At 33.9% G+C, this 26531-nt stretch overlaps 2 protein-coding genes across 4 annotated transcripts in view; one reads left to right on the top strand and one right to left on the bottom strand.

The window, feature by feature from the left end:
• LOC110832105 (uncharacterized) overlaps positions 1–26531 on the top strand; it is a 255978-nt gene that overhangs the window by 11793 nt on the left and 217654 nt on the right. The window contains exon 2 of the mRNA XM_022068803.2: positions 22477–22563. Coding sequence (XP_021924495.2) covers positions 22501–22563 — 63 coding nt within the window. The 5' untranslated portion in view covers positions 22477–22500. The remainder of the gene's footprint in view (positions 1–22476; positions 22564–26531) is intronic.
• Positions 64–25738, bottom strand: LOC110832103 (protein O-mannosyl-transferase Tmtc3). Of its 3 annotated transcripts, none has more exons than XM_087353511.1 (15): positions 22686–25738; positions 21173–21366; positions 18790–18926; positions 18149–18230; positions 17654–17753; positions 16765–16880; positions 16044–16219; positions 14874–15129; positions 14035–14183; positions 13002–13220; positions 12277–12370; positions 11221–11511; positions 10074–10256; positions 9157–9441; positions 64–8828 (listed from the first exon to the last, which is right to left on the bottom strand). In XM_087353511.1, the coding sequence occupies exons 2-15, from the start codon at positions 21356–21358 to the stop codon at positions 8007–8009; spliced, it is 3096 nt and encodes a 1031-aa protein (XP_087209637.1). In that variant the 5' UTR covers positions 21359–21366; positions 22686–25738; the 3' UTR covers positions 64–8006. The 3 variants fall into 3 exon arrangements, with proteins under 3 accessions (XP_087209637.1, XP_021924492.2, XP_021924490.2); XM_022068800.2 differs by having other exon boundaries at positions 21173–21363; positions 24673–25738; XM_022068798.2 differs by having other exon boundaries at positions 24673–25737.

The raw sequence follows: 26531 nt of genomic DNA, 5'->3' as shown, positions 1-26531 counted from the left end.
CCGAAACATTGTGTACATCAAACACATCTCAGTGTTTAACATAATGTCTTTATAAAGAGTTCATTTTAATGTGTTTTGATAAATATTTATTTGATACAAATTGCACAAAATGAAGGTCATACCAGAGTTTAATCTCATAATAAATAACAATTCATAATCTTGGAGTTTTTGCAAGAAATATACGTCACAAATGGCTGTTTTGAAGTTCAGTTACTGAAACATTGAAATTAAAAAAAATTTAAGCTACAAATTAATGTACTCCTTTTTGGATTTTGCTATTTTTGTGGGATTGTCACAGCTGACATAAATACAGATGCTACTGATTTTCTGCATTGTATATATAATTATTCAGTAATTACTTATATTAATTTATCTTATTTGACACATCATACATTTAACAGTACAAGACATTTTTTATTGATTGCACTAAGTTGCAAAGATTACTCCACTTTCTCCATGCATTAAACTCCCTTTAAATAAGCTCTGCAGATGAAATTTGCTTATCTTTTTAAAACCACTTTCTCCAAACCTTCACTTATAATAATATCAGAATTGTCAAGAAGCTTGAAATGAAAATAAATTAATTTAATTTATAATCAGAACATCACTGGTCTAATCACATAATACATGTGGCTCACTCGATGAGTAATGATGCAAACTATTCTGTTACAGTAAGGTATAAAATTCATTATTTCATTTTTTGTGTTTTAAAGTAGTAATAAGAGTAGTTTCAGAGTGGGGATGATGGATATACATGAAATATATAAAATCATGCATTCACACAAAACCGTTTACATTTGAAAAGACAATTACTGCCAAACGCGTTTTGACCTCAGGAAGTTTGGCACTAAGTGTCTTTTCAAGTGTAAACGGTTTTGTTTGAATGCATGATTTTATATTCTAGCATCTTGTTATCGGGTTATTCAGGAACATATACTGTGGATACTTTCATTACATAAAACAAAACTTTTCAGTTCACTGTTATATTTTAAATGTTACACATTAAACATTAAATGTTCCATGTAAAATTTAAAATATTATTATAAATTATCTGTGTGATGGAAATATTACATACGTGTAAAATGCACACACAAATAAAAATGGACCAATGAACAAACCCAAAATTCTTTACCAATCTTTGGCTAACGTGCATATATTTTTACATTAACTTATCCTACTGTAACCAGAATAAGAGTGCACATACCAATTATTATGCAGAAATTAATAAACTACAGAAAGGCAGGGATTCCCATGTTCACTGTCCTGTTTCCAAAAAGACATGTTTGTTTTTTAAATAATGCTATTTAAAAAACACTTAAGAAAGAGCAGATAATTCAAGATATCTGTCTGAAATTTAGAAGACAGATCTGGGATTTGTGGAAATAGCACCAACACTTCAAATACTTTTCCTCATGTATTTCTTTGGAGAAAAATATTTCTAAGTGAAAGCTACTTATTGCTGTATTAAAATAATTACCTATAAACCCAAAAAATTATACCTGAAAACTGTGCAACAAAACCAAAATTATTTGCGAGAATCTAAAAATGGAAAATTACTTATGAAAGATCAATTTAATAACTGACTGTATCTGAGAAATTAATAACTCCAGACCTTATGTCAGAAATGAAAAAAAAGCCTATTAAAATGGCTACTGAACATGTTCCAACAAAATTCCAGTTATATTTTATTAGTAAAATTTTTATATAAATAAAATGGGGAAATTATACAGATTATTAATACCATTGTCTCCAAATAACCAAAAACCTGGTAAAGTTACATGAAGGTTTACTGATTTTCCAAAAGTTTTCAAGACTTCTCTATTGCTAGACCTCTTTCCTGCCAATATACACTGACAAAAAAAACAACCAAAGTTTCGTCACTTATGAACGGGCCCATGGGAAACATTGCCATGATAATACAATAAACAGAAGCAAATATATTAAATCACAGATATGTTTACAGCATTAGATAAAAATATGTAAGTAAAAATCACAAACTATATATATATATATATACTGATAAAAACTGAAAGTTACCTTCAAGTAGTTAGAATCTCAGATGGATTTCCTTTCTCATTTTCATCTTTCTTTGTCATGATTGATGATCACTATTGAGAACATTCACTTTCCTATAAATATAGTAATACTTTCAGTCTCTCCGCATACACAACACTAACATCACTCGTCTGTTGCACAATGTGTTCTCTAAAACAGATACCAACAATTTTCTTAAAAAAATCACACATATGTATATATAGCTGTCCAGGAAAAAAAACCCACAAAGAACAAAGCATCAATTATGTATAGAGTACTGTCGTACAAAAACATTTTGCCTGAGTACAAGGGGAAGGGCAAAAGTACATCGTAGTAATTCATTTTGCCTTACAATTAATATCATGAAGCATCTCACTAAACTCTTTGCTTTGTTTTAAAAATGTATTTCACTGACTGTTCTCATCAGTATATTCTGTACTTTAAAGATTGCCATAGGTAAGACATTAAATGCAGAAAAAAGAATAAAAGTTGGCATATGTACATTTGCTTGATTTTGGGCCTTGCATGTTATGTATTTAGATTTACTAGTGTATTCTGCCTCTCCAGTCCTAAAATCATCAAATTAATTAAACCCCTTTTGCTCTTACAAAAGTTTTGAAATTGCTAATTTATTGTATGTGAACCAGCGTTCATGCCAGGAACAATATACAAACAATGTTACATGAATAATCTGAGTGTGATTACATCATATCAAACTGAAAAGTTAAATCACAATGAATGACCTACACTTTTGGCCAATAAATATATAATTTATGCTATGAAATATAATTCTTCTTTCTCCTATATTGACTTTATGTGGGTCATCTAAAATGCATCATACTGTATCTATAGAATTATATACCTCCTGGTTACTCTTAAAGATAATTCTGTATGAGAAGTTTCTGATCATTTTTAATACTGAAAATATTGAATATCAATAAAGCTTTGCTTTTTAAAAAGATTTATGGGCAAATAAAACATGAAATATCAATTTGCAAAGAAAGGCATAACAGTTCAGGAATTCCCCATAAATGCTATACAACCATAACATGCGGTTAAATATATGTGATATTGAATCATATACAAAGGAGTAAATTTTAATAAAATGCATTACAAAATACTGGATAAAAAATGAGTTCCCTGAAAATGCTGAAGACTGATATAAGCATTTCATCAACAAGTACTTCAGAGCCATGTTATTTATGCTAATGGAGAAGTCTATTTATACCATAACAGATAAATACGAGGTCCAAAATCCAGCCAATGCAGAGAAAGGTTATTTTTAAGCTCAACTAATGCATACCTACACACATATATATATGTACATATTTCCTACATCACATTACATTTTACAATACAAAACACATCATTACATTTATATACTATACTATTTTATAAGTCCTCTCTAGTTTTTGTGTGAACATCTTTCTAACACCATTTAAATACCTGCTTGACTTTATTTTTACTTTTAACATATATTTTTTGTGTTTCCAGAACATTTGTTTTAACTCTCTGATGAACATATAAAAATATTCATTATTATAATATATCTTACAAAAACTCATCTTTGCCTTAGAAATTTTTAACTTCATTTGTACAAGGCACCAATATACACATTTATATAGAAATATTTATATAAAAAATCATTATGAATGTGTGCTGTCTTCTGGAGTTGCAATACAAAACACTCTTCATATTTATGAAGGACCGCCTCATGTCAAGACAAAAGAAAGCAGAAGTCTCATAAGCAGCTGATTTTGCTCTTAATTTTATTAACTCTTCCAAACCACAATTCAGGAAAATTAATATGTAACACTTTAAGTTTATGATAAATAAAGAATTGTATAATATGTCAGTCTGTTTAAACCAAACAACAGAAGTGCTTAAAGAAAATAGGTCAGATTTACGTATAAAATGAACTTGAAAGTTTCATGGAATCATAATTTACTATTAAGATAATGCATTTTATTTGGCCCAACTTTCCCTTGCTTTAACCCTTATACCGAAATTAAATCACCGATATAGACATTCCTGCACAAATGGTCTTTAAAGACACAGTTCAAGTTTCCTGTCAAGGTACATTGGGCTTATAAAGGTTAATGTACAATGAGACTTTTTAATATTGTACCGGGATACAAAAGTAAAACAAATGCATTAAAGATGACACTTCCACATCATTTTACCTTTAATTCCAAATCTGTTTCTGTTAGAGTAATGAGTAGGTGTCAATAAGTCTGCAGGAGAGTAAACTACATGCTTGTGCGGTGCAGCCTACAACCCCCTAGCGCTATTTTCCGTTACTATGCTTCTCCATATACCAATTTTCTTACATAATGCACTAAAAATCTGGAAGATAAAGAAATCTCTTAGAGATACATACAAAGGATAATACAATTCCTAAGATTTTCCATATGACACAAATGTCACAATAACTGATAATATTTATTCTATGTTCATGACTCACAATGATGGTATCCTACCTCATAATACTCCACATAATATCTAGACACTCACGGTCCATCATACATGTACATCCATACAATATACTAGCTGTCAAACATTTTCATTGCACAAGGAAAGTTTACAGAGCAGTTACTATAAGTAGGAAGCATCATCAGTAAATCCTTGTACAGACATCGAGACAAGGCTACCAAATTACAAGCAGTTTACAGCTTACATAACCTAAAATCTCAAGAGAAATACAACTTTTAAAGTTATATAACACAAAATAAAAAGCTGTAATGTGTGGTATGGGTTTTCATGTGGGTTACTGCAATATCAGTCATAGCCATACGTATGGTGACACATAAAAATTCATGTTTTGTGATGGGGATTGTAGGAATTAGAAAATGCCAATCTATGTTATCAACACAGAATAACTGCCAGGTACAGAGCTCTCTAAAAGCTCTTATTAGTTGCTCTGCTAGTCACCGAATTTCCTGCCTTTTCTGGAAAATGAAGGTTTACGATCATGGTCACAAGAGCCCACCACTGGACCCTGTCCTTACTTAGCCAGATGGATCAGTCTACATTCTCACACCCCATTTCCTTACTACTGACATGCTGGAAGAAATTTTGGATCCATGTGATTCAAGTTATTTCATACTCTATTAGCACGTGTATAAACACACACATGCTTTAATGTCCTTGCAGATTTTTTAGAAATTTCAATTTAAAACCAATATCCTAAATACACAAGGTAGAGAATAAAATATATGACAGCATGAACAAACTGCATTAAAATAAATAGTCTGAAATGGTAGTGCAGACTGTTCTGTCTATATTCCCCCGACTAGGACTGGAGAGATGTATGAAATGCACGGCCATGTACGATCTTACGGCAATATTAGCAAAGGGGGTAATCAATGGAAATGTGCTATATGTCATTACATTATGTACCAAATTATATCTGTAAAATAACATAACAACAAAGAATAAATACATATAACAATTAACTCATAGCTGACAGTTCATCATTTTAGCAGCACCCTTTCCAATAAATGCACCTTCCAAGCCCATAAATTATAACACAGTGCTATGTCTTTGTAACATACCAGCACAGATGGTTTGTAACACTTATCAATGCTCTAAAAAGTACAGAATCCACTACCATAAATAAAAAAACCTTAAATACAGTGCGAGTTAAGATTGGAAAAAAGCCAAATTAACAAATAAATTTTTTTTATTTAACTCATTCATCTTGATGGTGTCATATGTGATGGGAATGTTATGTATAATAAACCAGAAAGAACAGAGGCAAGGTGATATCCCAGCATGGTCTGTATTCTTCCTTTAAAAAAAATCATCACAGCATTGGCACCTCAGTCAGTGAAGTAAATGACTATGGGCTGTATAGCCATTACATTCCATAGATACATAAGTTAGTCAGATGACAAAGGGACATGGATTGAAATGTTTTTTTGTCATTCTATACAGAACCACTCTGGGACACACACCCTTGACCCTTACAGTTGGTGCATCTTTTATTTAAGATAATCATAATTGCAAATATAAGGGTAAATGACCGACTCTTCCATGGGGAGTAGAGCAAATGGAACAAGAAACATGTTTGTTTTCTTTCAAAGGAATGTTGTAATTTTATGACAGAATGTTGACTGAGGAAGATAAATTCTTCAGATTACAAAAATGACAAGGGTAATTTTGCAAGGAAAATTAGTAAAAACCCACTACCAAATGAACATATAACACAACTGAAAATACAGTTATGGTAAGGACACTGCTCATTCTGAAACAAAATCTCTTTTGACTGTAGATGGTGTAAACCCACCTAAATTTATGTACAGCAAATCATTTGCAGTGAGTTTCCCACTTCACCTTTATCAGGGTAGAAAGTATGAACCACGTATGAGCTGTTGGAAAATCTTAAATGATAAAAAATAGACTGCCCCCTAAATGAAATTTTAAATGGATTTGATTTTATTCTCTTGTCTTGGATAAGAAGACTCAGTATAGATTGACTGACCTTTGAGGCAGTTAAAATATTTTTAATGCACAAAATTTTAGATGAACATTTGAAACACAATGATGAAATTCACTTCCAAATACCGAAGTTATTACAACACAACCAGATAACCTTGAGCTTTTAGGTATGAAAAGCATAGATCAAATAAAATTTATATAATTATACAAAAACATAACAATGCATAGAAAGTATATTCCACAACTTGTGAGATATAATATCACTAAGGTATATACATTACTGGAAGGCTAAGGAGAATTTCGTGCCCTAGGTACAGCAGAACTTAAAGCTATGAAGTCTTGTAAAAGAAACATCAAGCAACACAAAAAGCCCAACTTGCCTAACAAATGTGATTTCACTAATATAAAGCATGATTATTGTACTGAGATATCAGAAAAAATTCACAGAAACTCACATTATACTATAGAAACAAATGCTGATTATCACAGAATATTACATCTAATTATGTTGGGGAGCAAACCCTGTTGCTATACTGCTGCCAGTATTATTTCTTTAAGATATTTTCATAGTTGTCACAAACAAAGAAGGGATGATACAGAGAGGACATTTAACACCCCCCCCCCCCCCCCCCACAAAAATAGACATTACTGCTGGACAACCTCACCCACTTAAACTACAGCTAAAACATTGTTAGAATATCTTGTACTCTATTTGCGTGAAGTCTCAGTATAGTAAAACATAAAAACAGTACAAGAAAATTGCTTCTAACTGAAGTATGGAGGAAATAATGATAATTAAAATGTAATTTTCAAGACTTAGCAGAAAAGTTAAATGATCATTGACACAGTAAACTTTATACAATCAGCGGAGAACAACGAAATTCCTTGCAAAAGAATAAAGTAATGGTTAAGTACAGTACAATTTTGAATGTGCCCATATAAATCACGACTACCATATTCAAAAAGGGATACATATATCATGCCAGAGAAGAGGGAGGTGTATTAAAATAAAGGTCCCAAGGGGAACAGAGCCTCTTTTATAAGAGTGATCAAATTCTTTTTCACTTTTACTCCACCACACATTAAGACCTCACACAAGTTCCAAAAGGGAGTAACATCTTTTATGGTAGAATGTTCCAGTAATTTATCTCCATGTCAAGACATTAACAGATTAGATAACTTGCATTTTTGTGAATACATTTTTAATATCAATAAATAAAGTTTAAAAGAAGGTGCTGAAAAATAAAAATAAAAGAATTATTAACTGATATAAGAGATATATATTTAAAAGCACAAGCGAAATGTTTGTGAATAAAAATATTACACCTCCCATTAAGTATTGCACATTTTGTCTGGCACACTTATCAAAGGGTGGAAAATGGAACATTTGCAGATTCTGTTGGTGTCAGCTGATTGTACAGAAACTCTCCCCCTGATCCATACATAGGAGAAACATACACATTTCAGAGGTATCTACTTACTAGAGTAGAAATGCAAGTCTTACTAAAATGTGTGGTGCAAATTTATGACTGCTAAGATGATGAATGTTTGTTCAGTTCATTATGACTCAGTGTTTTCCTTTGGATTTGTTTTTTCAGACTGTCTGAGAAAATTGTTTCTGAAGATTTCTCCTCTTGTCTTCTTTCTGCTTGACTGGTAGGAGTATTTGAAAAGACTGGGTCTGTTGAAGTAAGGTGTGATTTATGTTTTGTGTTTCTTTGATGCGAATTGAAAGCTGAATATTGGGTTTCTTGAGGTGAAATGTTCTGTTGTTCAGGAGTGACTTCTATTGTAGGGTTTGGGTTATTTTCTCTAGTAAAACCATTCTGCACAGATGATTCTTGTAGAGTTTGTGCAAATCTTGTTTCAGACAGTTTCTGCTGATGTAATCCACTGTCAGTGAATTTCGATGTTTCATCACCTGCAACATCAGAATCCTCTTCCTTTTCTACCAAATATGCTTTCCTGAGAGATGCTTTGTGGTTATGACTATGTGTAATATCCCTTCCAATGTCTTCAATTACTTCAAGATCATCTGCACCTAATTCATCATCAAAGTCTCCCCCCAAGTTATCATCATCAAAATTCTCTTCATATTGCTGAAAGTCATGTGCATCCCCAAAATCTTCAAATTCCCTTCCCTCTTCTGAAGTACGAGGAATCTGGAGTTTGTTGATCTTTGATTGAACAATGTTGAGATGTCTTAAAACATACTCTTCATTTGGGGCAAGTCTATGAGCACGAGTCAAACATGCTTCAGCTCGTAGCAGGTTTCCTCGTTCCACATAAACCACACAGAGGTTGTGCAAGCCCTGAATATTTTCAGGTTCAAGTTGCAAGATACGTTTGTAGCACTGCAAGTAAAAATATATATTAACGTTTATGCAAAATATCAAGAGCTTCTAATATGAAACAACCAATTTATTAGCAAAGAAAGGCAACAATAAAATAACAATAGCAAAACGAAAGAACATTTCAATTTCAGTGCTGCACAAGGTCAAAGTAAATTATAATATGCATGAAGTGTAACTCTCACATGACAGAAAAGGCAACAGATTAATCCTGGGAGCATATTTTTAATATGAATATAATTTAATATTTATCACATGACAGATCGAAGAGTAAGAAGGAACATATTCTCTAACTAGTAAGTAAATTACATGCACCACTCATTAAACTCACATTTTCGGCTGCATCCAAATCTTTAATGGTGTTAATATAGATATCACCAAGTAAAATAAGTCCCTTGACGTGGTCAGGATAGAACTTGACCAACTGATTTAGAAATGGAGCTGCTTCCAATGGACGGTGATCATCTGTTAGTAGTAGTGCTAAATTAAATAGGGCACTGCGGAAATCTTCTTTCAGTTGAACTGCACGTCTGAACCAGTGCTCTGCCCCTGCAATATCTCGGTCATCCATTGCCAACATGCCCAAGTTGAAGTGCACTCTTTCATTTGTTGCATCCTGGAATGCATATGAAAACTTAATAAATTCTGTTGTATTCTATTTGTTGTCTTGAAATGAAACCAAAAGATGTGGGCTGATTTCTGAAGGCCTTTTTGTCAAATAGAAATATATTCAATACATGAAGTCATGTCACGAATTTCTCATTAAGAAATATCCTAAACCCACATATTTCATTCCTGTACGCTCATATATTCTGAGTATTTTTTTAAGCACTTACAGTGCACATTCTTCACTCAAAATGAGGCCATGTTTCACAACCATATGAAACAAATGGCTACATTATTTTTATATATATATTCAGCTTAATGGTTCACACAGTAGATATAATTATAATATCAGTATTTGAATGGAATAATAATAAATATTTCCGGACTTTTTTTTGGCTTAATTTCAACAAAATTATTTTTATTTGCTATCATTGTTTAACTATGTGTCTTCTTTACAAGAATTTCAAGGACATTATACTTTTAATCACAATTTATAACCATTACAACATAAACCACAATTAACATAACCACCATGACAAGCGTAAAAGGTAAGACAATTAATGAACAGGCGTACAGAAGTAAAGGAGACTCTTCATATATCTCATGACTTAACTGAAGTCTGATTTTGTTAACGCAACTAACCTTACGCAGTAGTTTAAGCAGTCTTTCTCTGGCCACTTTACGAAGCTCTGCACGACCCAACTCTTGAAGCAGTATGGCAGAATTGAGTAAGGCCTGTTCATGTTCTGGATCAAATTCAAGAGCTTTATCCAAGTAGGCAAGAGCCTGTGAAGCCTTCCCTTGCTCCAAGAAAACCACACCCAACTGAAATCAGAGATTGAAAAAATTATTCTCTCTCACTAGGATATCCATGTTTCCACGAATATGTTCCAATAATGGTAAAGCAGCAGTTAAAACTACACAATGTGATAAAAGTATATGTATAAGCCTGAGCAGCCATGATAAAATTCTTCAGAAGTACAACAGGAAAATATAGAGGATACTGATTTTGGAATGAAGTAAGAAATAATGTAAATATTGGTAAATCTTCTTCTTTTTCTGGTTTAACAATGTTTGTACATTTTCCGGTACCCTTTACGAGTTCCCAACTTTTTAGTTGACTTGATGTATGGACATTCAATAGGACTCCTTGGACGAGGGATAGGCCCGTCACAAGGCCTCTACCTGTACACAGGACAACACAACACAGAAAAACATCCATGGCTTGAGTGGGATTCGAACCCACGGTCCCTGCGACCACTGCTAACACCAAAGAGAATTTATAAAAAGGCTTAAATATTTCAGTCATATGAAACAAATAAAGGATGACAGACTGTCCAAACAGAAAATGGAATCAAAACCAAAACAAATAGATTTGCGAAAGGACCAAAAACATGGTGGATTGACCATACGACAGAAAAACAGAAAGAAGGAATTAAACATGTACAGAAGTGACAGACTTAAAATTTGGGGTGGACAGGAATGGAAATTTGTATCTCATACCTGATAAGGAGATATGGTAAAAAGAGGACTAGAAGAAAAGGAAGAATTTATAAAGGATGTATTAAAAATAAAGTGCATTCCAAATCATCTGATTTTAACAAGTGTTATTTTGAAGGAAATATCCCATAAGAATAATATTAATACTTATAAATGTGGAAATATCACTAGAGGTCATAAGTTACATCTGCTTTGGAAATAACAGTCCTGAAATGTGACAACAAATAAAATTCAAGTTTCAGAAACATGTTGATGGAACATCTTGTTAGATATACAAGGATATACTCACATTGTAATATATGTCAGGATTGTTGCTGTCATAGAAGAGAGCTCTCTCATAGACCTCCTGAGCCTCCTTGGTACGGTTCAGTTTAAGTAGAATGTCCCCTCGGTTGATGTAGGCCTGTGTGTAGTCAGCACGCATGCTTATAGCCTGTCGGTATAACAGGTCAGCTTCTTCGAGCCGCGTCTCATTACGGGCAATCAGATTTGCCAGGTTCAGGAACACATTCAAGTGATTGGGAGCAATGCGAGCTTGATAAGACTTACCTGGCTTTGCTTTTGGAAGTAGTGATTTTGCCTTTGCAAAGAAAAAAAAAGTTTTATAAGGCACAGTATCAGAAAACCGGAAGCAAACAGATGGCTCGGGTGACCAAGACATAGATGGGGGATGATACAAAAATTATATCAGTCAAATAAAGTATAAATGTGTTAACTGGATTCAACTGACCCAGGAGGCAATAGATGTGTGCATGCTCGGGCTCACACACACACATTCATGTGTGCATAAACACACACAAAATATATCTAAATGCATTATATTTAGACTCAGACATTTAATTAAACAGATAAAAGTCATCTCAAATATTTATAATATTACAGTGACTGAAAAAATAATATCAATATGCAACTGATAGGCTAGCATGAACTACGTTACAGTCTAGGACTATAAAACAATAAAGAAGTATGGAAACCAGCAACTTTTAGTGTGCTACTCTATGTGGAGAAACTAAACTCTTTCCATCTAACGACTTCAGAATAAACAAGATGATGTAGAAAGACAGTGGAAAATGTTATTATCGTGGAAAAAAATATCTGGTATTCTCCTCGAGCAAGTATACCTGTATGTCCATACCCTTGTAAGTAGTCCTCGTGTTTTGTTTCTTTCAACCATATAATCACATATGTTATCTTATCAGGTGTTTCCTAGAATATGGTAATGGCAATATTGCACAGAGAAAAATATTACTACTATGTGAATCCTATTTCTGGCCAATAGTTGCTGACTTTAAAACAATGTTATGATAACCTAGCACCACATACATATTAAAACATAGTATAGTACCTTAAGATATGCATCTTCAGCCTCCTTGAACATTTTCAAATGGTTGAATGTTCGACCAACATTGATGTGTGCTCCAATATCATCTTGCTGAACACTACAAAGAAAAAAATCATTGTAACAGATGAAAACTGACAGTTATTTAGCAACAGTACATGGATGCAATAATATTATAAAGGAAATATAGCAGATTAGAGTGATTTACCCAAGTTTACAGATGGTCTTTGTAATTCCCAGAAACCTAGTGATATATATTTATAGTCTATTTAACAAAGCTTTTTCAGTGGCTCAGACTAATCAGTGTCAAATGGGATGATGACAGGAAATTGGAAGCAGTCATGGCCTAATTTAAGGTTTTATCTCAGCATTGGACTGCAGGGGCTGAGTAAAACTGTGAAAACCCCCTGTCAGGATGGCCAGTTTCTGGGCTGAGATTTGAACCTGGGGCCTCCTGAATATGAAGCAGGAGTGTTAACCACTCGACCACAACGTTCGGTAAACCTACTGATAGACCAAGAACAAGGTTAAGATATATATTTACATGGATCTAATACATCATTTATAACACATTTCCATCTCTCTGAAAACAAATAAACTTACACACATTAAAATTTACCATTCTGTTTTAAGAAAACTTACTCTGAACCCAGCTAAATGCCCCAAGTGAGGACTGTGGTTGTCACAACATGTTAAACTTATTTTTTTTTAAAAAAAAACTTGGTTCCTACCTTACAGCTTTTTGGAAGTATTGTAAAGCCTCATGAAAACGTCCTTGGCTCTCAAGTGCATGACCAACATTATTAAAGAGCTTTGCATTGCGCTGGTTCACTTTCAGTCCAGCCATGAAGATAGTGTATTCAGATTCCCAGTCCAAGTTACGTGCGTAAGTCTTACAGCCATGGACTAACAGTAGGAAGCCCACTGAAAGCCATGCCAATTTCTTAAACCTGAAACAATAAGATGTTCTGCATAAAGCAACAGTGAAAAGGTACATTAAATTACTGAAAGATCCACTCTTGATTCAGCTGAATTGTAACAAGAATAGATTACAAAATTACTTTGTTAAGAATAATGTTTAACTGTAAAATTCCTACGTCTTTTTCTTCTGTTTTGTGACCTATCGCAACAACAAAATTTGTCATGTTAACTAACGTGTGAAGATACACCATATTTCTCATGGACATTTTCATTTAAAAAAGTAGCCTATGGGCCATAATATAAAATATTTGCCCAAACAGTATACCTTTCATATAAAATATTTTAAAATTTGATGAGCATTTAGATAAGCAGAAAAGTTTATATAAGCCTTCAATTAAAGTGTCAGCTCTGAGTAATCAAAACGCACGAAGAGAAAATTTTTAAACAAGATATGAAGGTAAGAAAGCTACAAGAAAAGGCAACCAAATCAAGGAAACAGCATTACAGAAATGTGTTGGAGGGCAATATGATTCCTCTGAAAGATTCAGAAATGAATATTGGGACAGACACCAAGGACAATGTGGAAAGACCAAGTTATGGGAAATATACAAATGAGAATACAGAAAGAGTGCACACATGCAAGGGGAATGCTTATGGGATAAATGCATAGTATGGCTCACCCTGCTGTAAAAATCTGTGGAAGATGAAGATCATATATATTGACAGATTGCTGGATATAACACACTCTTTCAGTGTATGTGTGTGTAAGGAATTTTTAAAAATATAAATTCAGATTATATGGATGATACAAACAACCTGTGTGCTACATAAACAACAGCTTACCTCATCTGAGCCAAAAGACTCCAACCGTAGGCAATTAGCATACACAATCCCATGGAAGGAATGTAAAGAATCCTTTCTGCAACCACAAATCCCACTGGGAAGAACAAGTTGGAGGCTGGCAGAAATGGTAGTATCAAGAATACAAGACTCTGGAAAAATTACAATTTAAGATTACATCTGTGGAAACTGTCTGGTGCTCTGGCATAATGAGACTTATTGGGACAGCTTTGTCTTATCATTTCCATATTATATCACCCCAGATGTTCATGGATCAACAGGAGAAGTAAATTCTTTCTTTAGGTAGCAGTTTCTTTTCTAATTATTTCGTTAAATAAATCTTAACTATGTATTATGAATGAAAAGGTTTAAAAATTCTGAAAGCAAAATAGCCTGTAATAACATCCAAATTATAATCTTTTAATGTCTTTGTCAAATGACAGTCAACCAGAAATTTCTTGATAATTAATGATAAGATAAACAAAAAAGGGTAGATTCTTATTCATTGATGAAGTTATGAATACAATAACAACTTGAGGACAATTAAGTGTAAATAAATCTGACATTTGTTGAAGATGAAACTAATTAATTCCCCAATGTTTCATATCTGAAACATGCCATTTCCTGTAAGAATTACTGGAACTTCAAATTACTCTTATACTGGAACTTCATGCTTTCACTCTTTCAGTAAAATTGTCTTTATTTAGTATATCATGCATACACGTATCCTTTAAAAAAACTGTTATAACTAGTGAATATTAATTCATGGCGTTTTATTTTAATTAGTTAATTAATTAGTTATACTTCTAAATTATTCACTTCACATATCACTTTTTTCTTACCATAATTATGACTGTTGCTTGCTGCCTGTTGTCTGTAACAACAGCCACGTATGTCAGAAGCGAGAGGATTGCATAAGAAATCAGTGTCACTAAATTACGTGCGTCAAGTAATGATTCAACTAATGGCACAGTTCCCATTGTCCAATCACAGCACAGATCACAAGGAAACAGCATGAGCCACAAATTGACACTAATTAAGTAGTTGTATGACAACTGTCGAACAGGAGTTGGTGCTACTGATGCAGGATTGTCAAACCTGTAAAAAGAAGTAAATTTTATAAAAGTAAAAGTGTGTATGTATTAAGCTGTCCGACTATATGCCATGTAGGCGCTTGAGGGGGAGAGGAGTTATAGCTTATATTCATTCTTAACCTTGGCACTAGGTGGGGGTGAGGGTTTTATAGAGAAGCAAGAATCTTTAGGAAAGATAACATAATATTTTGAATAGGCAATAACTAACAAACATATGTTATATAAATATAAAGCTAAGCTGTCCTGCTACATGCCATATATGTGCTTGGGAGGGAGAGGCGGCATAGCTCCTACACATTCTTAACATCAGCTCTAGATAGGGGTGAATGGTCAGCGTCAGGCTCCCACCATGCTTTATCCTCAGGAAAGGACTCTAGTACTTGCTAGACAGGAGGGTGGATGTTATTTACATTACAAAAATACTTCTGAATTGTCAATTCCTGCACATCTTTCAAATCCAATAAAAACAGTCTCACAGTTTAATGGGTCAGGTTTATTTAGATGCATAAAAGATTCAGAAAGTTATATTCAACCCTCTTAATGCTAACCTTAGTGCTACAGACGTAACAGGGTTTGACTGTAGATAAATATGAAGCATTGGTATATGATGATAAGCAGGGGACAATACTTTATCTAATACAGATTCAAAACAGATTTTGCTTAGACAGAACCAAAGCCTCCATGGTAAAAAGGAAGTGTTTGGCCACGTGATCTGTGAGACAGCTTGACATGTTTACTGTTAATATCAACTTTTTTTGTTTTAATGACAAAATAGGTTTTCATTAACTATCTTACTTATGGTAAATGGTTATTATTAAAAAAAATACCAAGTGACAGCCCTATAATATGAATGCCATAGTTAAGCGTGCATGCGCGCGCACACACACACATGTAACAATTCGAGTTGAATTTAATTACCTAGTAAATACTGGTAATCTTGAACCCATGATCTGCAACCTCATCATAAGAAGACAGATAGTTGTTGCTCCTAGAACGCTAAGTCGCTTAGTTGCATCTGACGTCCAAGATGAATTTAGGGATCCCTTTCCACTCACTGCCGAACGCAACATGTAGTGTAAGTCACTCAAGCGAAGCTGCAATTAATCCAAGTTTCAATAAAAAACTGCACAAGTGGAGATCAATGACACTTCATAATTAAATTTTCTGTAAACCTTTTGTGGCCTCCTTCACTGTTGCTACGTGACCAAAACTGAATGAAAAGAACATAAAATAAGCAAACATACAAACTATTAACACTATAAAACAGACACTAGTGCCAATAGTGTTAATAGTTTGTTTGCTTATTTTATGTTCTAATACACTACGGTATGCAAAGTTTTAAGATGAATGAAAAGCATAACGTTTTGTCCATATCTCTTGTTTTGTTGCCTGACAACTAATAATTGATATGTAATGTTATGGCAATAAACAGCACTCTCTAGTATCATAATAAGGAAGCAACTTCATTACTTAAGTACAGTTTATATGAACTTTCAGTATCCTTTTTTTTGTCAGCAACGATATGTATATTCACATAACTGTTATAATAAATATACAATTTCATTACTTCAGTAAATTTATTTAAAGATAAAAATGGGTGCTTTCATCATTTCATTCAGAAAAGGAATGCTACACTTACCTTCTGAGTAACTATCAACTCGTACACTGCGCAAATACCCGTGATTGTGATGCCTTGCTCCTTACATAACATTGCAGTGGCAACAGAGATCATAGATAAAACCAAATTCCTCCAGCCTACAGATCAGAAAATATATTAATTATGTTTCTAATTTACAGCAGTTGAATCATAAATACTACCTTCCTGAAAGGTAGCGCTGTAGTTTAAATACTGTAAAGGAAGAAAATTTTACACTATATATATATATAAATAAAACATTAGCACAAATGACATAAAGACAATTACATTCTAGTAAGGAAACTGCTCTATAAGCAAAGAAATTAAATCTAATATGTTCAGTCTTGTCACCAGACTACAAGACATAATAATAAATAATAAATCCCAAAATTTCATTTACAAGCTTCGATATTTGGAAACAATAGTAATAAATTAAAATTGCATTCACAAAGAAATTAAGAGCAGATTAATTTTAGAGAATGTTTGCTATCATTCATTTCACAACTGTTTATCTTTCATAAAAATACACAATAAAATTTTACCTACTGTTTTGTATAGAAGCAAAACTTGGTCTCTCACTTTATGGGACAGACTGAATGCGTTTCAGAACAAGGCACTGAGGGAAATATATGAACCCAAGAGGAATGAAGTGATAAAGGCCAGAGAAAATTGCATAATGAAAAGCGTCATTGCACATACTGGAGAGACCTCTTGGAAAGTTTCACCTTGCAAGACTAAAAAGGTAGAGGCTAAAACTAAACATAAGATGAACTGATTCAGGATCGTATCCAGTGGCAGGCTTTGATATTAGTTGTGAAAAACGTACAGGTTCCGTTATCGAAGTTTGTCTATCTGTTTATAAACATAGTCAACTATATTTTTATATCTATACCTGTGACATGTTTCCTCTTAGTTGATTTGGTGTACAAGATGAAGGCTGCAAGAAAAAACACAGAGGACAAGGTTTCAGCTCTCCCAACCACACCTGTCACCTGCAAAAATGAAATAAGAGAATTAAAATATGAAGTTTGAGGTTTTCATGACAATGGAAATTTGCACTGTTGTCTTCAGGGTACTATTTATTTTTTATGTTAATTTTAATGACAGTGATAATAAATCTGGAGTACAAGTAACTATTCAGGCAGTGAAGATAATTTAGCACTTGTAGAAGCACAAAACAGAAATTAAAGAAATAAGTTTTTAAGAAGCAAAGAAATAATACAAGGAACTTTCTTTAAGAATGTTTAAAACCTACTGCCGCAGCAGTGAAAATGTTAACTGATCTACATATTTGTGTTGGATGAAAACTGAACTACAGAGTACAATCGGTTTTAGTACAAAAGTGAAGAAAAAATTACAACAAAGCATCCATCAAAATTTCACTTACAGCTTCAGTATGGATTGGATGGACGGCAAAGAGCATTGATGCTATAAAACTTGAGATTTCTGGTAGAAACATGGAGCACATTCTAAAACAAAACAAAAAGTCAATTTTAAAAAAACAAACTTCATGGTAAAGAATCTTCCAGTTCAAGAAATTTCTTTTATGGAACATAAAGGTTGATCATATGTTCACAAAGCACACTGGACACAACTCTTATACTGCTGTATCCAGTCATCACATTTATACACTGTTTTTCTAAGAATTAAACCATAAATGAAAATGGAGGGCATTAGACACTCAGTTAATGGGGTGCAAATAAAGAAACTGGACTTCAAATGAAGGGAAATCAGAAACTGAGAAATAGTAAACGGGGATTTCACTGTCAATACCACATAAAGTTATATATAAACGCAACAGATTCGGGTGAAATTAAATTTTTGAATCAATGAAAAGGTGTACCAGTGTCAAATAAAAACAACAGGGACAAATCAAAAAAGTGTCACTGCAGAAAATGTAGAGTCAAACAACAAATACAGAACACATGAATACCAAAACCATGTCAGCACCAAGACTGATTAAAGCTCTGTTTATTAATTTTTCTTCTTTTACAATTGTTTAACAACTAGTTTAATTTCTTAGTTTACCTGAAGTACATGAGACATACGATGCTGTGTAACATCATATTGACCAAATGATAACCCATAGGCTCCAACTGATGTAGGGAATAATTCCACCGAAATGTCAGAATACATAAAGGCCGATATGACTTGTGACTCTGCTCCTAGAAAACAAAAAGTAAAATTATCTTCCTGCACTTTGCTTAGGAAAGAAAAGGAAATATGCAGTTGTGATTCAATGCACAGGTTAAATTCAGAAAGTGGCCGTTATCAGTAATGTACAGCCAGCACCAACAGTTGCCAAAATCAGCTAGCCAAAGTAGGATCTGAGGTAAACATGGCAGTACATACATACATCTTTATTACATTCCATGGATCCGTAAGTTAGTCAGATGACAATAGGATGTAGAATAATGCAGTGAATACGAAGACGGTTATCTTCTGTGTTGTAGCGCTTGTAGTCTGGTAGTTACGAACATTCCTTGTTGCCACCATCATCATCATCACGCTGATGATGGAGGCAGTAAGGACCTCTGAAAAGTTTCTACCAGACTACATGGCCTTACAACCCAGAAAACAACCATTTTTCAAAAAGCCAAAATCTGAAATAAATGAGGAAACAATTTCTAATAATGGCCTTTTATCAATAGTGTCAAATTATTTTTAATTATTGCAGCTTTGCAGCAGTAGTAGTTCTTTAGCTGTGTAATTCAGTTATGATTTTTTAATCTTAAAACCTTCCATACCATGCAGTGTATTGATATATAAAATCATGCATACAAATAAACCTGTTTACGCTTTGAAAAGACACTTAGTGCCAAACGCGTTTCGACCTCAAGAGGCCATCATCAACGGCAAACAAATTAATTCATATTAAATCATACAATTCATAAGACAATGGTTTGTTATAAAGCATGAAACATCGCAACAGAAACCTCAACTTAGGCCAGTGGACATAAAGCTAAAGCCAAGTAACTCACTTTAGATAATACACCAACTCTTGTGCAATTAACATCCAGTGTGGTATTACATAAAGTATGGTTTTATAAAGTGCGGCCTTTTATGCTTTATAACAAACCATTGTCTTATGAATTGTATGATTTAATATGAATTAATTTGTTTGCCACTGATGATGGCCTCTTGAGGTTGAAACACATTTGGCACTAAGCATCTTTTCAAAATGTAAACAGTTTTGTTTGTATGCATGATTTTATATATGATTTCTTTTAAATTTACTTTTCTTACTAATGTTTGTTGAGATATTCCAGTTTTGGTTAAATCATTAAGACATTTGCAGGTTTCTGCAGACAGAAGTGACTGTATGGGGTATTCCCAGGTAACTTTGGATGCCTGGAGGAACCCCAGGCATACAGGCAATTCTAATACCATTGGCACCATTTGAAAAGGTCAAAGGCAAAATTCTGGTAATTGTGCCAGAACTGTGATGCTGTGTATAATTTCCTAACTTCTTATTTTTAAAAACAATTTATCTTGTCCTTCCCATTCTCTCTGTATTTCTGTCCTGTCTCGTAGTATCATATTGGCCATTATTTCTCCTTATATTTGTGATTTTTTTTATACTCTTAGTCAGTCTTGTACTTACTTCTTGCTTTTATCTGTTCTTTTATTTGTGCCTCCTTCATGTTATCCCTTGCAGCTGCCTTTATGTGCGCAAGCATGCAGCATCAAACAGTCATTGAAGATATCTTCGTGAGATGTTTTAAAATTATCTTAGGTAGAATAAATTTATGCATGACTCCCAGAGATGTTTGTAAAGGACAGATAAAAAATAAAGGGCGAAGAGATAAACTGAGATGTTAAAACAAAAATTGAGAGTGGTCATGTAAGTTAATTAATAGCTATTTATTTATAAGTTTTTTTTAATTCTCAGATTTTTCTCATAAAGCTCTGCAACCATGATCATAAATAACTGCACATACCTCAGCTAAGACAGGTTTTAATTATCACAGAGTGAAATACTGAAATCAGAGCTCAATGAATCCTAAGTGCCAGGCTGCAATGGCACCTAAAATCTCCATTGTGGCACGCACTAATTCCTGGATTATGGCCCTAAAAGTTTCTCTGTGTGCATGAAACATTTTAAATTTGTAGCTGTTTAAATTCCATCCTGAAAATATCAGTTTCAGTCACTGATAAAGCTAGAAGCTTTTCTGTTGAGTCACTGTGACTGGAATAACTAGCAATTTTAAGTCAATCACAGACAAGTGGGGAGGCTCCCCTTATGTTACATTATTATAAGTCTATCAAATTTTATCAATACTACCATACATGCAGAGGCAAATGTTTTTAGATACACTCCGTAATAGCGTAAAATTAACAACTCACACGCCCATTAACACGCCACTATAAACCCATTAAAAAGGAAATCAAGAAATACAGATGATCATACTTTATGAATAGGGGTTCCCCAGAAGTCATTGAAAAAGATATTCTTCAGTGGCATGTGAGGTCTAAGATCTCTGTTGTCCTTGATGGCACTGATGTCATCGAACACAAAGCCGCACTGCAGGCTGTTGTAGTAGCACACTATGCAGGTGATGAAGATTACTGCAGAAAGTACCAAAGGTGCTGCCATTTTTCCTGCTGGTTACACAACACACCAAAGCTTTCAGTTTTAGCAGGTGTGAACTTAAAATATGTTATAAAATACACGATGCAAATTAGTATAAAAATGTAATTACAAGTAGACGAAGATAATGAATTAAATAGCACACTCTCAAACACAAACAAGCAAACCACAAGCCACAAATCCTTTTTTTCTGGATTAATATGATATAAGCCATAGTGCACTGAGCCAGCATAAACTATTTTCAAACTGGTGATAAATCTGAGCAAAGCTACAAGCCAGCCATATCACTTACCAGTGGTAAACATTGTATTCATACAAAATATTTTCATAAGAAAACCATTAGATGCTCTTCTCACTTGCATGGTGCATTTTAGGATTCCAAAAGACAAAACATTATAATTTAACTACTGTATCAACTGCTGAGGTTATGGACAGTTGACTGAGATATTAATGGGTGATGGTGAATGATATGTCAGTCCTGGCTGATCTTTATGTAATATATTGACATTTACTTAAGGGACTGAGGAAAATCATGAAAAACCTCTGTCAGGATAGGTGCTGGAATGTGAATTAGGTATCTCCCAATTTCAAGTCAGATATAATAATGAGGTGCTAACCCACTTCTTGTACCACAAGTAACAATTAATTATACAAATTCAACATGCCACATTATAACGTTTCATCTGTTATTGTCCTTAACCTTATTTGTATGATAATAGGGCTGCCAGCAAGATTTTAACTCCTAGGTTAATGGTGTAGCAATATGCTAGCAAAATGCACAGACAGCTGGACCACACAAGGTAAAAGCAAGGAAATAAAATGACTGATTGACTGAACACATTCTAAAGTTTCTTAACAACTGTTTTGTGTGTGTCCCGTTTGTGACACAGCTGATATTACAACGATAATCCAGTTGTCATGAATTTGCTGTGTGACTCATCAAATCCAAACCTTTAGTACTTTAGCACACTATGATTTGGTACTATAATACCTCAGCAGTGTCAGTACCATAAATATTAATTTTATATTTCTCATTTCTGCCATGTTGTCATAAACTCATAATAAAATAGTACTTATATTAGTTTATTCTAAAATATAAAATGCATTTTATATTTATTTTTCAGGCAGTCAGTCCACTGCTTGCTAACATGAATGGTCCCTCGAATTTAAACTACAGTACCGAAGATTTCCTCAATAGTGGCTGTATTTATGTAAGTACATTTTTGTTTACACACATTAATTGTTGAGTCCTTAGGCTCCTATGAATAAAATTAGATTATAATGATAGCATATGATATTTAAGCACTTAGTTATAAATCCTAGTTATACTCACAGCATTGCTGGTGATGGTAACCAAAATTTAAGAGCCTTCAGGACCTCAGTCAAACACTGTTACACCTTAAAACGATTTTTTAGAAGAGGCAGATCCAAAACTTTAATTCATTTTATAGAAATACATTCTCAACCTTCAAAAATCATCTTTACAACATATATTGTGTCATTTACAAGTAGTTCCACCATAACCTGCCTGACCAGGGTCAACCCCCTTCTGAGACATGTGGTGTAAAAAGTAAAACAATGCAAAATTTATATATTTCTGGTTGTGCATCCTTTAAATCACTATATTTAATGTTAGGCATGGCAGAAACATTCAAAATATACTGTGTGTTGTAGCAATAGGAATGGCAAGCAGATTAATTAGAACACTTTTTCATAAAGTACTGGAGTTGAAGATACTGAGCTCAATGGCAGTATAACTCAAATTTGCATGTCATATTGTAGGTACAAATTTGTTGATTTAGTGACACAAACGTATATTTCGATGGCTTACAAAACTATATGTACCATCTGCTTTAACAGTCATTAACTGAATTTTGTATTTATGGGTTTTGTACATTTCTCACTGTAAACAGTGATTATTCCCTTAAACAGCATTAACCAATTGATATTTGTAATGGAGAAGTGTTGTTTTCTTTGCAGTATGGATTGAACTCTTATATATTATTTAGACGAGCGTTCGCTTCAAAGAGTTAATGAGCACTTGAGCTCTGGTGTTTAGCTTTTATATACATTACCTCAGTATAGGGTATTTATATGTGTTTTGACATGTGGCATTTAAAGTCTCATTGACATTTCTGCAAATTTTGCATATGTCTGTGACACTCGTGTCATTTAGGTAGGATAACTATTGAAAGTTAGCCCGAGTTTAGGAGAAATATTCTGAATGAATATATTTTCAGGATAGAAAATTGTAACATTTTAAATGAAAAAAATTATTATAATCAAAATATCATAACGCATCTCCCACCAAATACAACAAACCCTTCAAGTATTCTTAAAGACACAGATATTATTACATATGTAATCGACAGTCATAAAGCAGTGCACATTGTTAATTAAAAACAAAGAACCCTTGGCAAAACTTTTTAGGCATGAACAGTCTACAAACGTAGTGCTATAGACTCACCATTCACACAGAAAAGAAGCAAATGACCAGTTAGCCATATTTTCAAGTTTTACATATGGGACAAGGAATATTATTAAATGTTTTTTTTCAATTTTTGACCATATGCCCTTATAAAAACTTATTCTGATCACAGTCCTGCATTAACATGCAAACTACATTCCAGCAGGTGTGATTACAGTGTGAATAATCATTGCAGTTGATGTGTTTAAAACACAAGTATTTTTCTGTTAAATATAATACATAAATTGAACTTGAGAGTCAATTTAAAATCTTAAATTACAAGCAACTGATAAGTGTTATTAAAATGCAAATTAACAATGATCATAAAACCACATTACTATGTTACAAAATTAAAACATCTGGCAGCAGTGCTCATTTACCATTTGTTGTTAAAATTAATTTGAGTTTAATTTCTACAGTTAATATGTTTTAATTTTATGAAGAGGAACGAAGAATAGACTGAGAAAGTAAAATTTTCAAACATAAACATAAAATCGATGAAAAATGCAAATAACAATGTCTTAAACCAACTGAATATCACGCCACCACATTTCGAATATAACTTTGGATTATAATTCACCCAAAAACACTGTTAACATATTATTTCGGCTGTGAACTTTCGCACTCTCCGCCGCAAGGTTGACGTAGGATTTAGGCCTAGCTGACGTATCCGCCGACCTACAAGACACTCCCCGGGAAAAATATACAAAAAACACTCTTCACAACCTTAATAAAACATAAATAAACCCTTCCTTCCTTAAATCAATATCTAAGGTTGCGCTACAATGCAATCATACGCCACTTGATATCCTAAAAGGGCCAAGAAAAGACATTCACTTTCCTCGTCACTTGCCTTTGCGGTTGTATGTCTGGTGCACAGATATCACTTACGGAGAAAAGCAGACAATAAATGTCGCCTAATGTCTTTTTCTCAGACACTATTTCCGAAGATTAGACCTTCCTCTGAACAGTATATGTGTGTAACAATGCGTGGATCTCTCGCTTATCGCGTTCATGTCGGATGAAATCGGCAACAGCTATCATAAAACCCAGGCTCAATAACGCAACTAGGATTTTTAGGAGCACTCTATACGAGCGACCTCAGGATCCCCGGCTGCCATACTGCAAACTCCCAGGTCACGTGATCCAGCCCCTTTGTGCTCAGACTCGGAGGCGGTCGGGCTACATTCTACTGTCGTTAACCGCGCGTCTTCCTTTCAAGTAATTAGGATCAACTAACGAGGGAATTTATGGGGCTGGTGTATCGGCATTGACAGTCTTCTGGGCACTTTTTAGTTGTACGTACACCTCCTCCTGGTTTACTTAGGCAGGGCAAAGAATGTCAAAAAGGCCAGTTTTCTCCAGAACTTTTAAGATTGCGTGGGGCATATAACGCATATCACAACATTCCAAGTTAATGAACGTAACGTAGGATAATCCCTATTTTTGGATAGGGAAAACTTTGATTGGTTACTCCCTAAGATTAGTCGCTATATTGCATTGTCATAAACAATTGGTCAAATTGGTTTCATACGAAATAATTCACAATTAATCTGCTACTCCATGAAAGTAAACACGTTTTAATTAGGAAATTAGCATGCGTTACACTCGTTTGAATCGTTATCTGACGGAAGGTAATGGTTAGTGTTCATATCAATTATGCGTGAGGTCCCACGTTCGAGTCAGTCCGAAATAAAATCACCAATAGTTATCGGATGTTATAGGTCTTTGTGAAAACGCATTCCATCACAAAAGGTGCTGAAAACGATCACACCCGACGTCCATGCACACAGTTGGACTCATTGCTCCAGATTTAATGGAGACCGAGTTATCTCATAATTAAAGAGCTTCTGGGGACAATGCCCGCTAGTTTTCCTCTGATGCCTACTGAAGGGAAAGGCGTAGACGAACACAACGAAGAGTCACCAGGAGGAATGTAGGCATTCGCACAGACATGCGACAGTGTACATTGCATCCAGTTGTGCATTATCGCCAGGGCGGGATGCATTTTTAAATACAGCATTTGATCACCATCGGTATATATTAATAAATAGTGATTTTATTTCAGAGGGCCCGGGGCCTCTAGCGAGAGGATCATTACGTATAACCTCTGAAATTTTCACGATTTTGTTAAATTGGCTGTATTTAGGAACAAATAAGTATGTTAAAAGCAAAGCCTCTTATAGACCAAGTGGTGTGGTGGTAAAATTCCATCCATACCTAACCTTGGTTCCAGTTGAAGCCTTTTTCACTGAATTGGAGACAAGATGTGTCCCAGAGCTAGCCTGAACATTTAGAAAAGAGAAAAAAACCTTGCCGGGAATCGAGATCTTGGTGATAGAAACTGCAGCGCTACATTAGCTTTTACACAAATTCGGCTTTGGTGACTACATAAAACGTAAAATGGTGTCAAACATATCAATAAAAAGGGCGAATGAAACTATGTATCTGCTTAGTGTAAAATTAATTTTCCATTCGAAAAATGCGGCATTATGAATTGCTAATATCAGGCAATTACTTTTCGATGGGAAAGTAGGAAAATTTGAAGAAGACGACAAAAGAAAATAATGCAACTTTATAAAACTATTTTGCTATAATTATGTTCTTGTATCGTGCTGCATAAACTGTATTTATGAATAACACAAAGACAGTAGCAATAAAATCTAAGGTGGTATAAACTTTCATTTCTATCTAAACTATATTTCTGGCCAT

Source organism: Zootermopsis nevadensis, unplaced genomic scaffold (genome assembly GCF_977971745.1).
Source record: "Zootermopsis nevadensis isolate Lab colony 2312 unplaced genomic scaffold, Znev_1.0 Znev_ptg000022l, whole genome shotgun sequence".
NCBI lineage: Eukaryota > Metazoa > Arthropoda > Insecta > Blattodea > Termopsidae > Zootermopsis > Zootermopsis nevadensis.
This window is presented reverse-complemented; position numbering and strand designations above follow the sequence as displayed.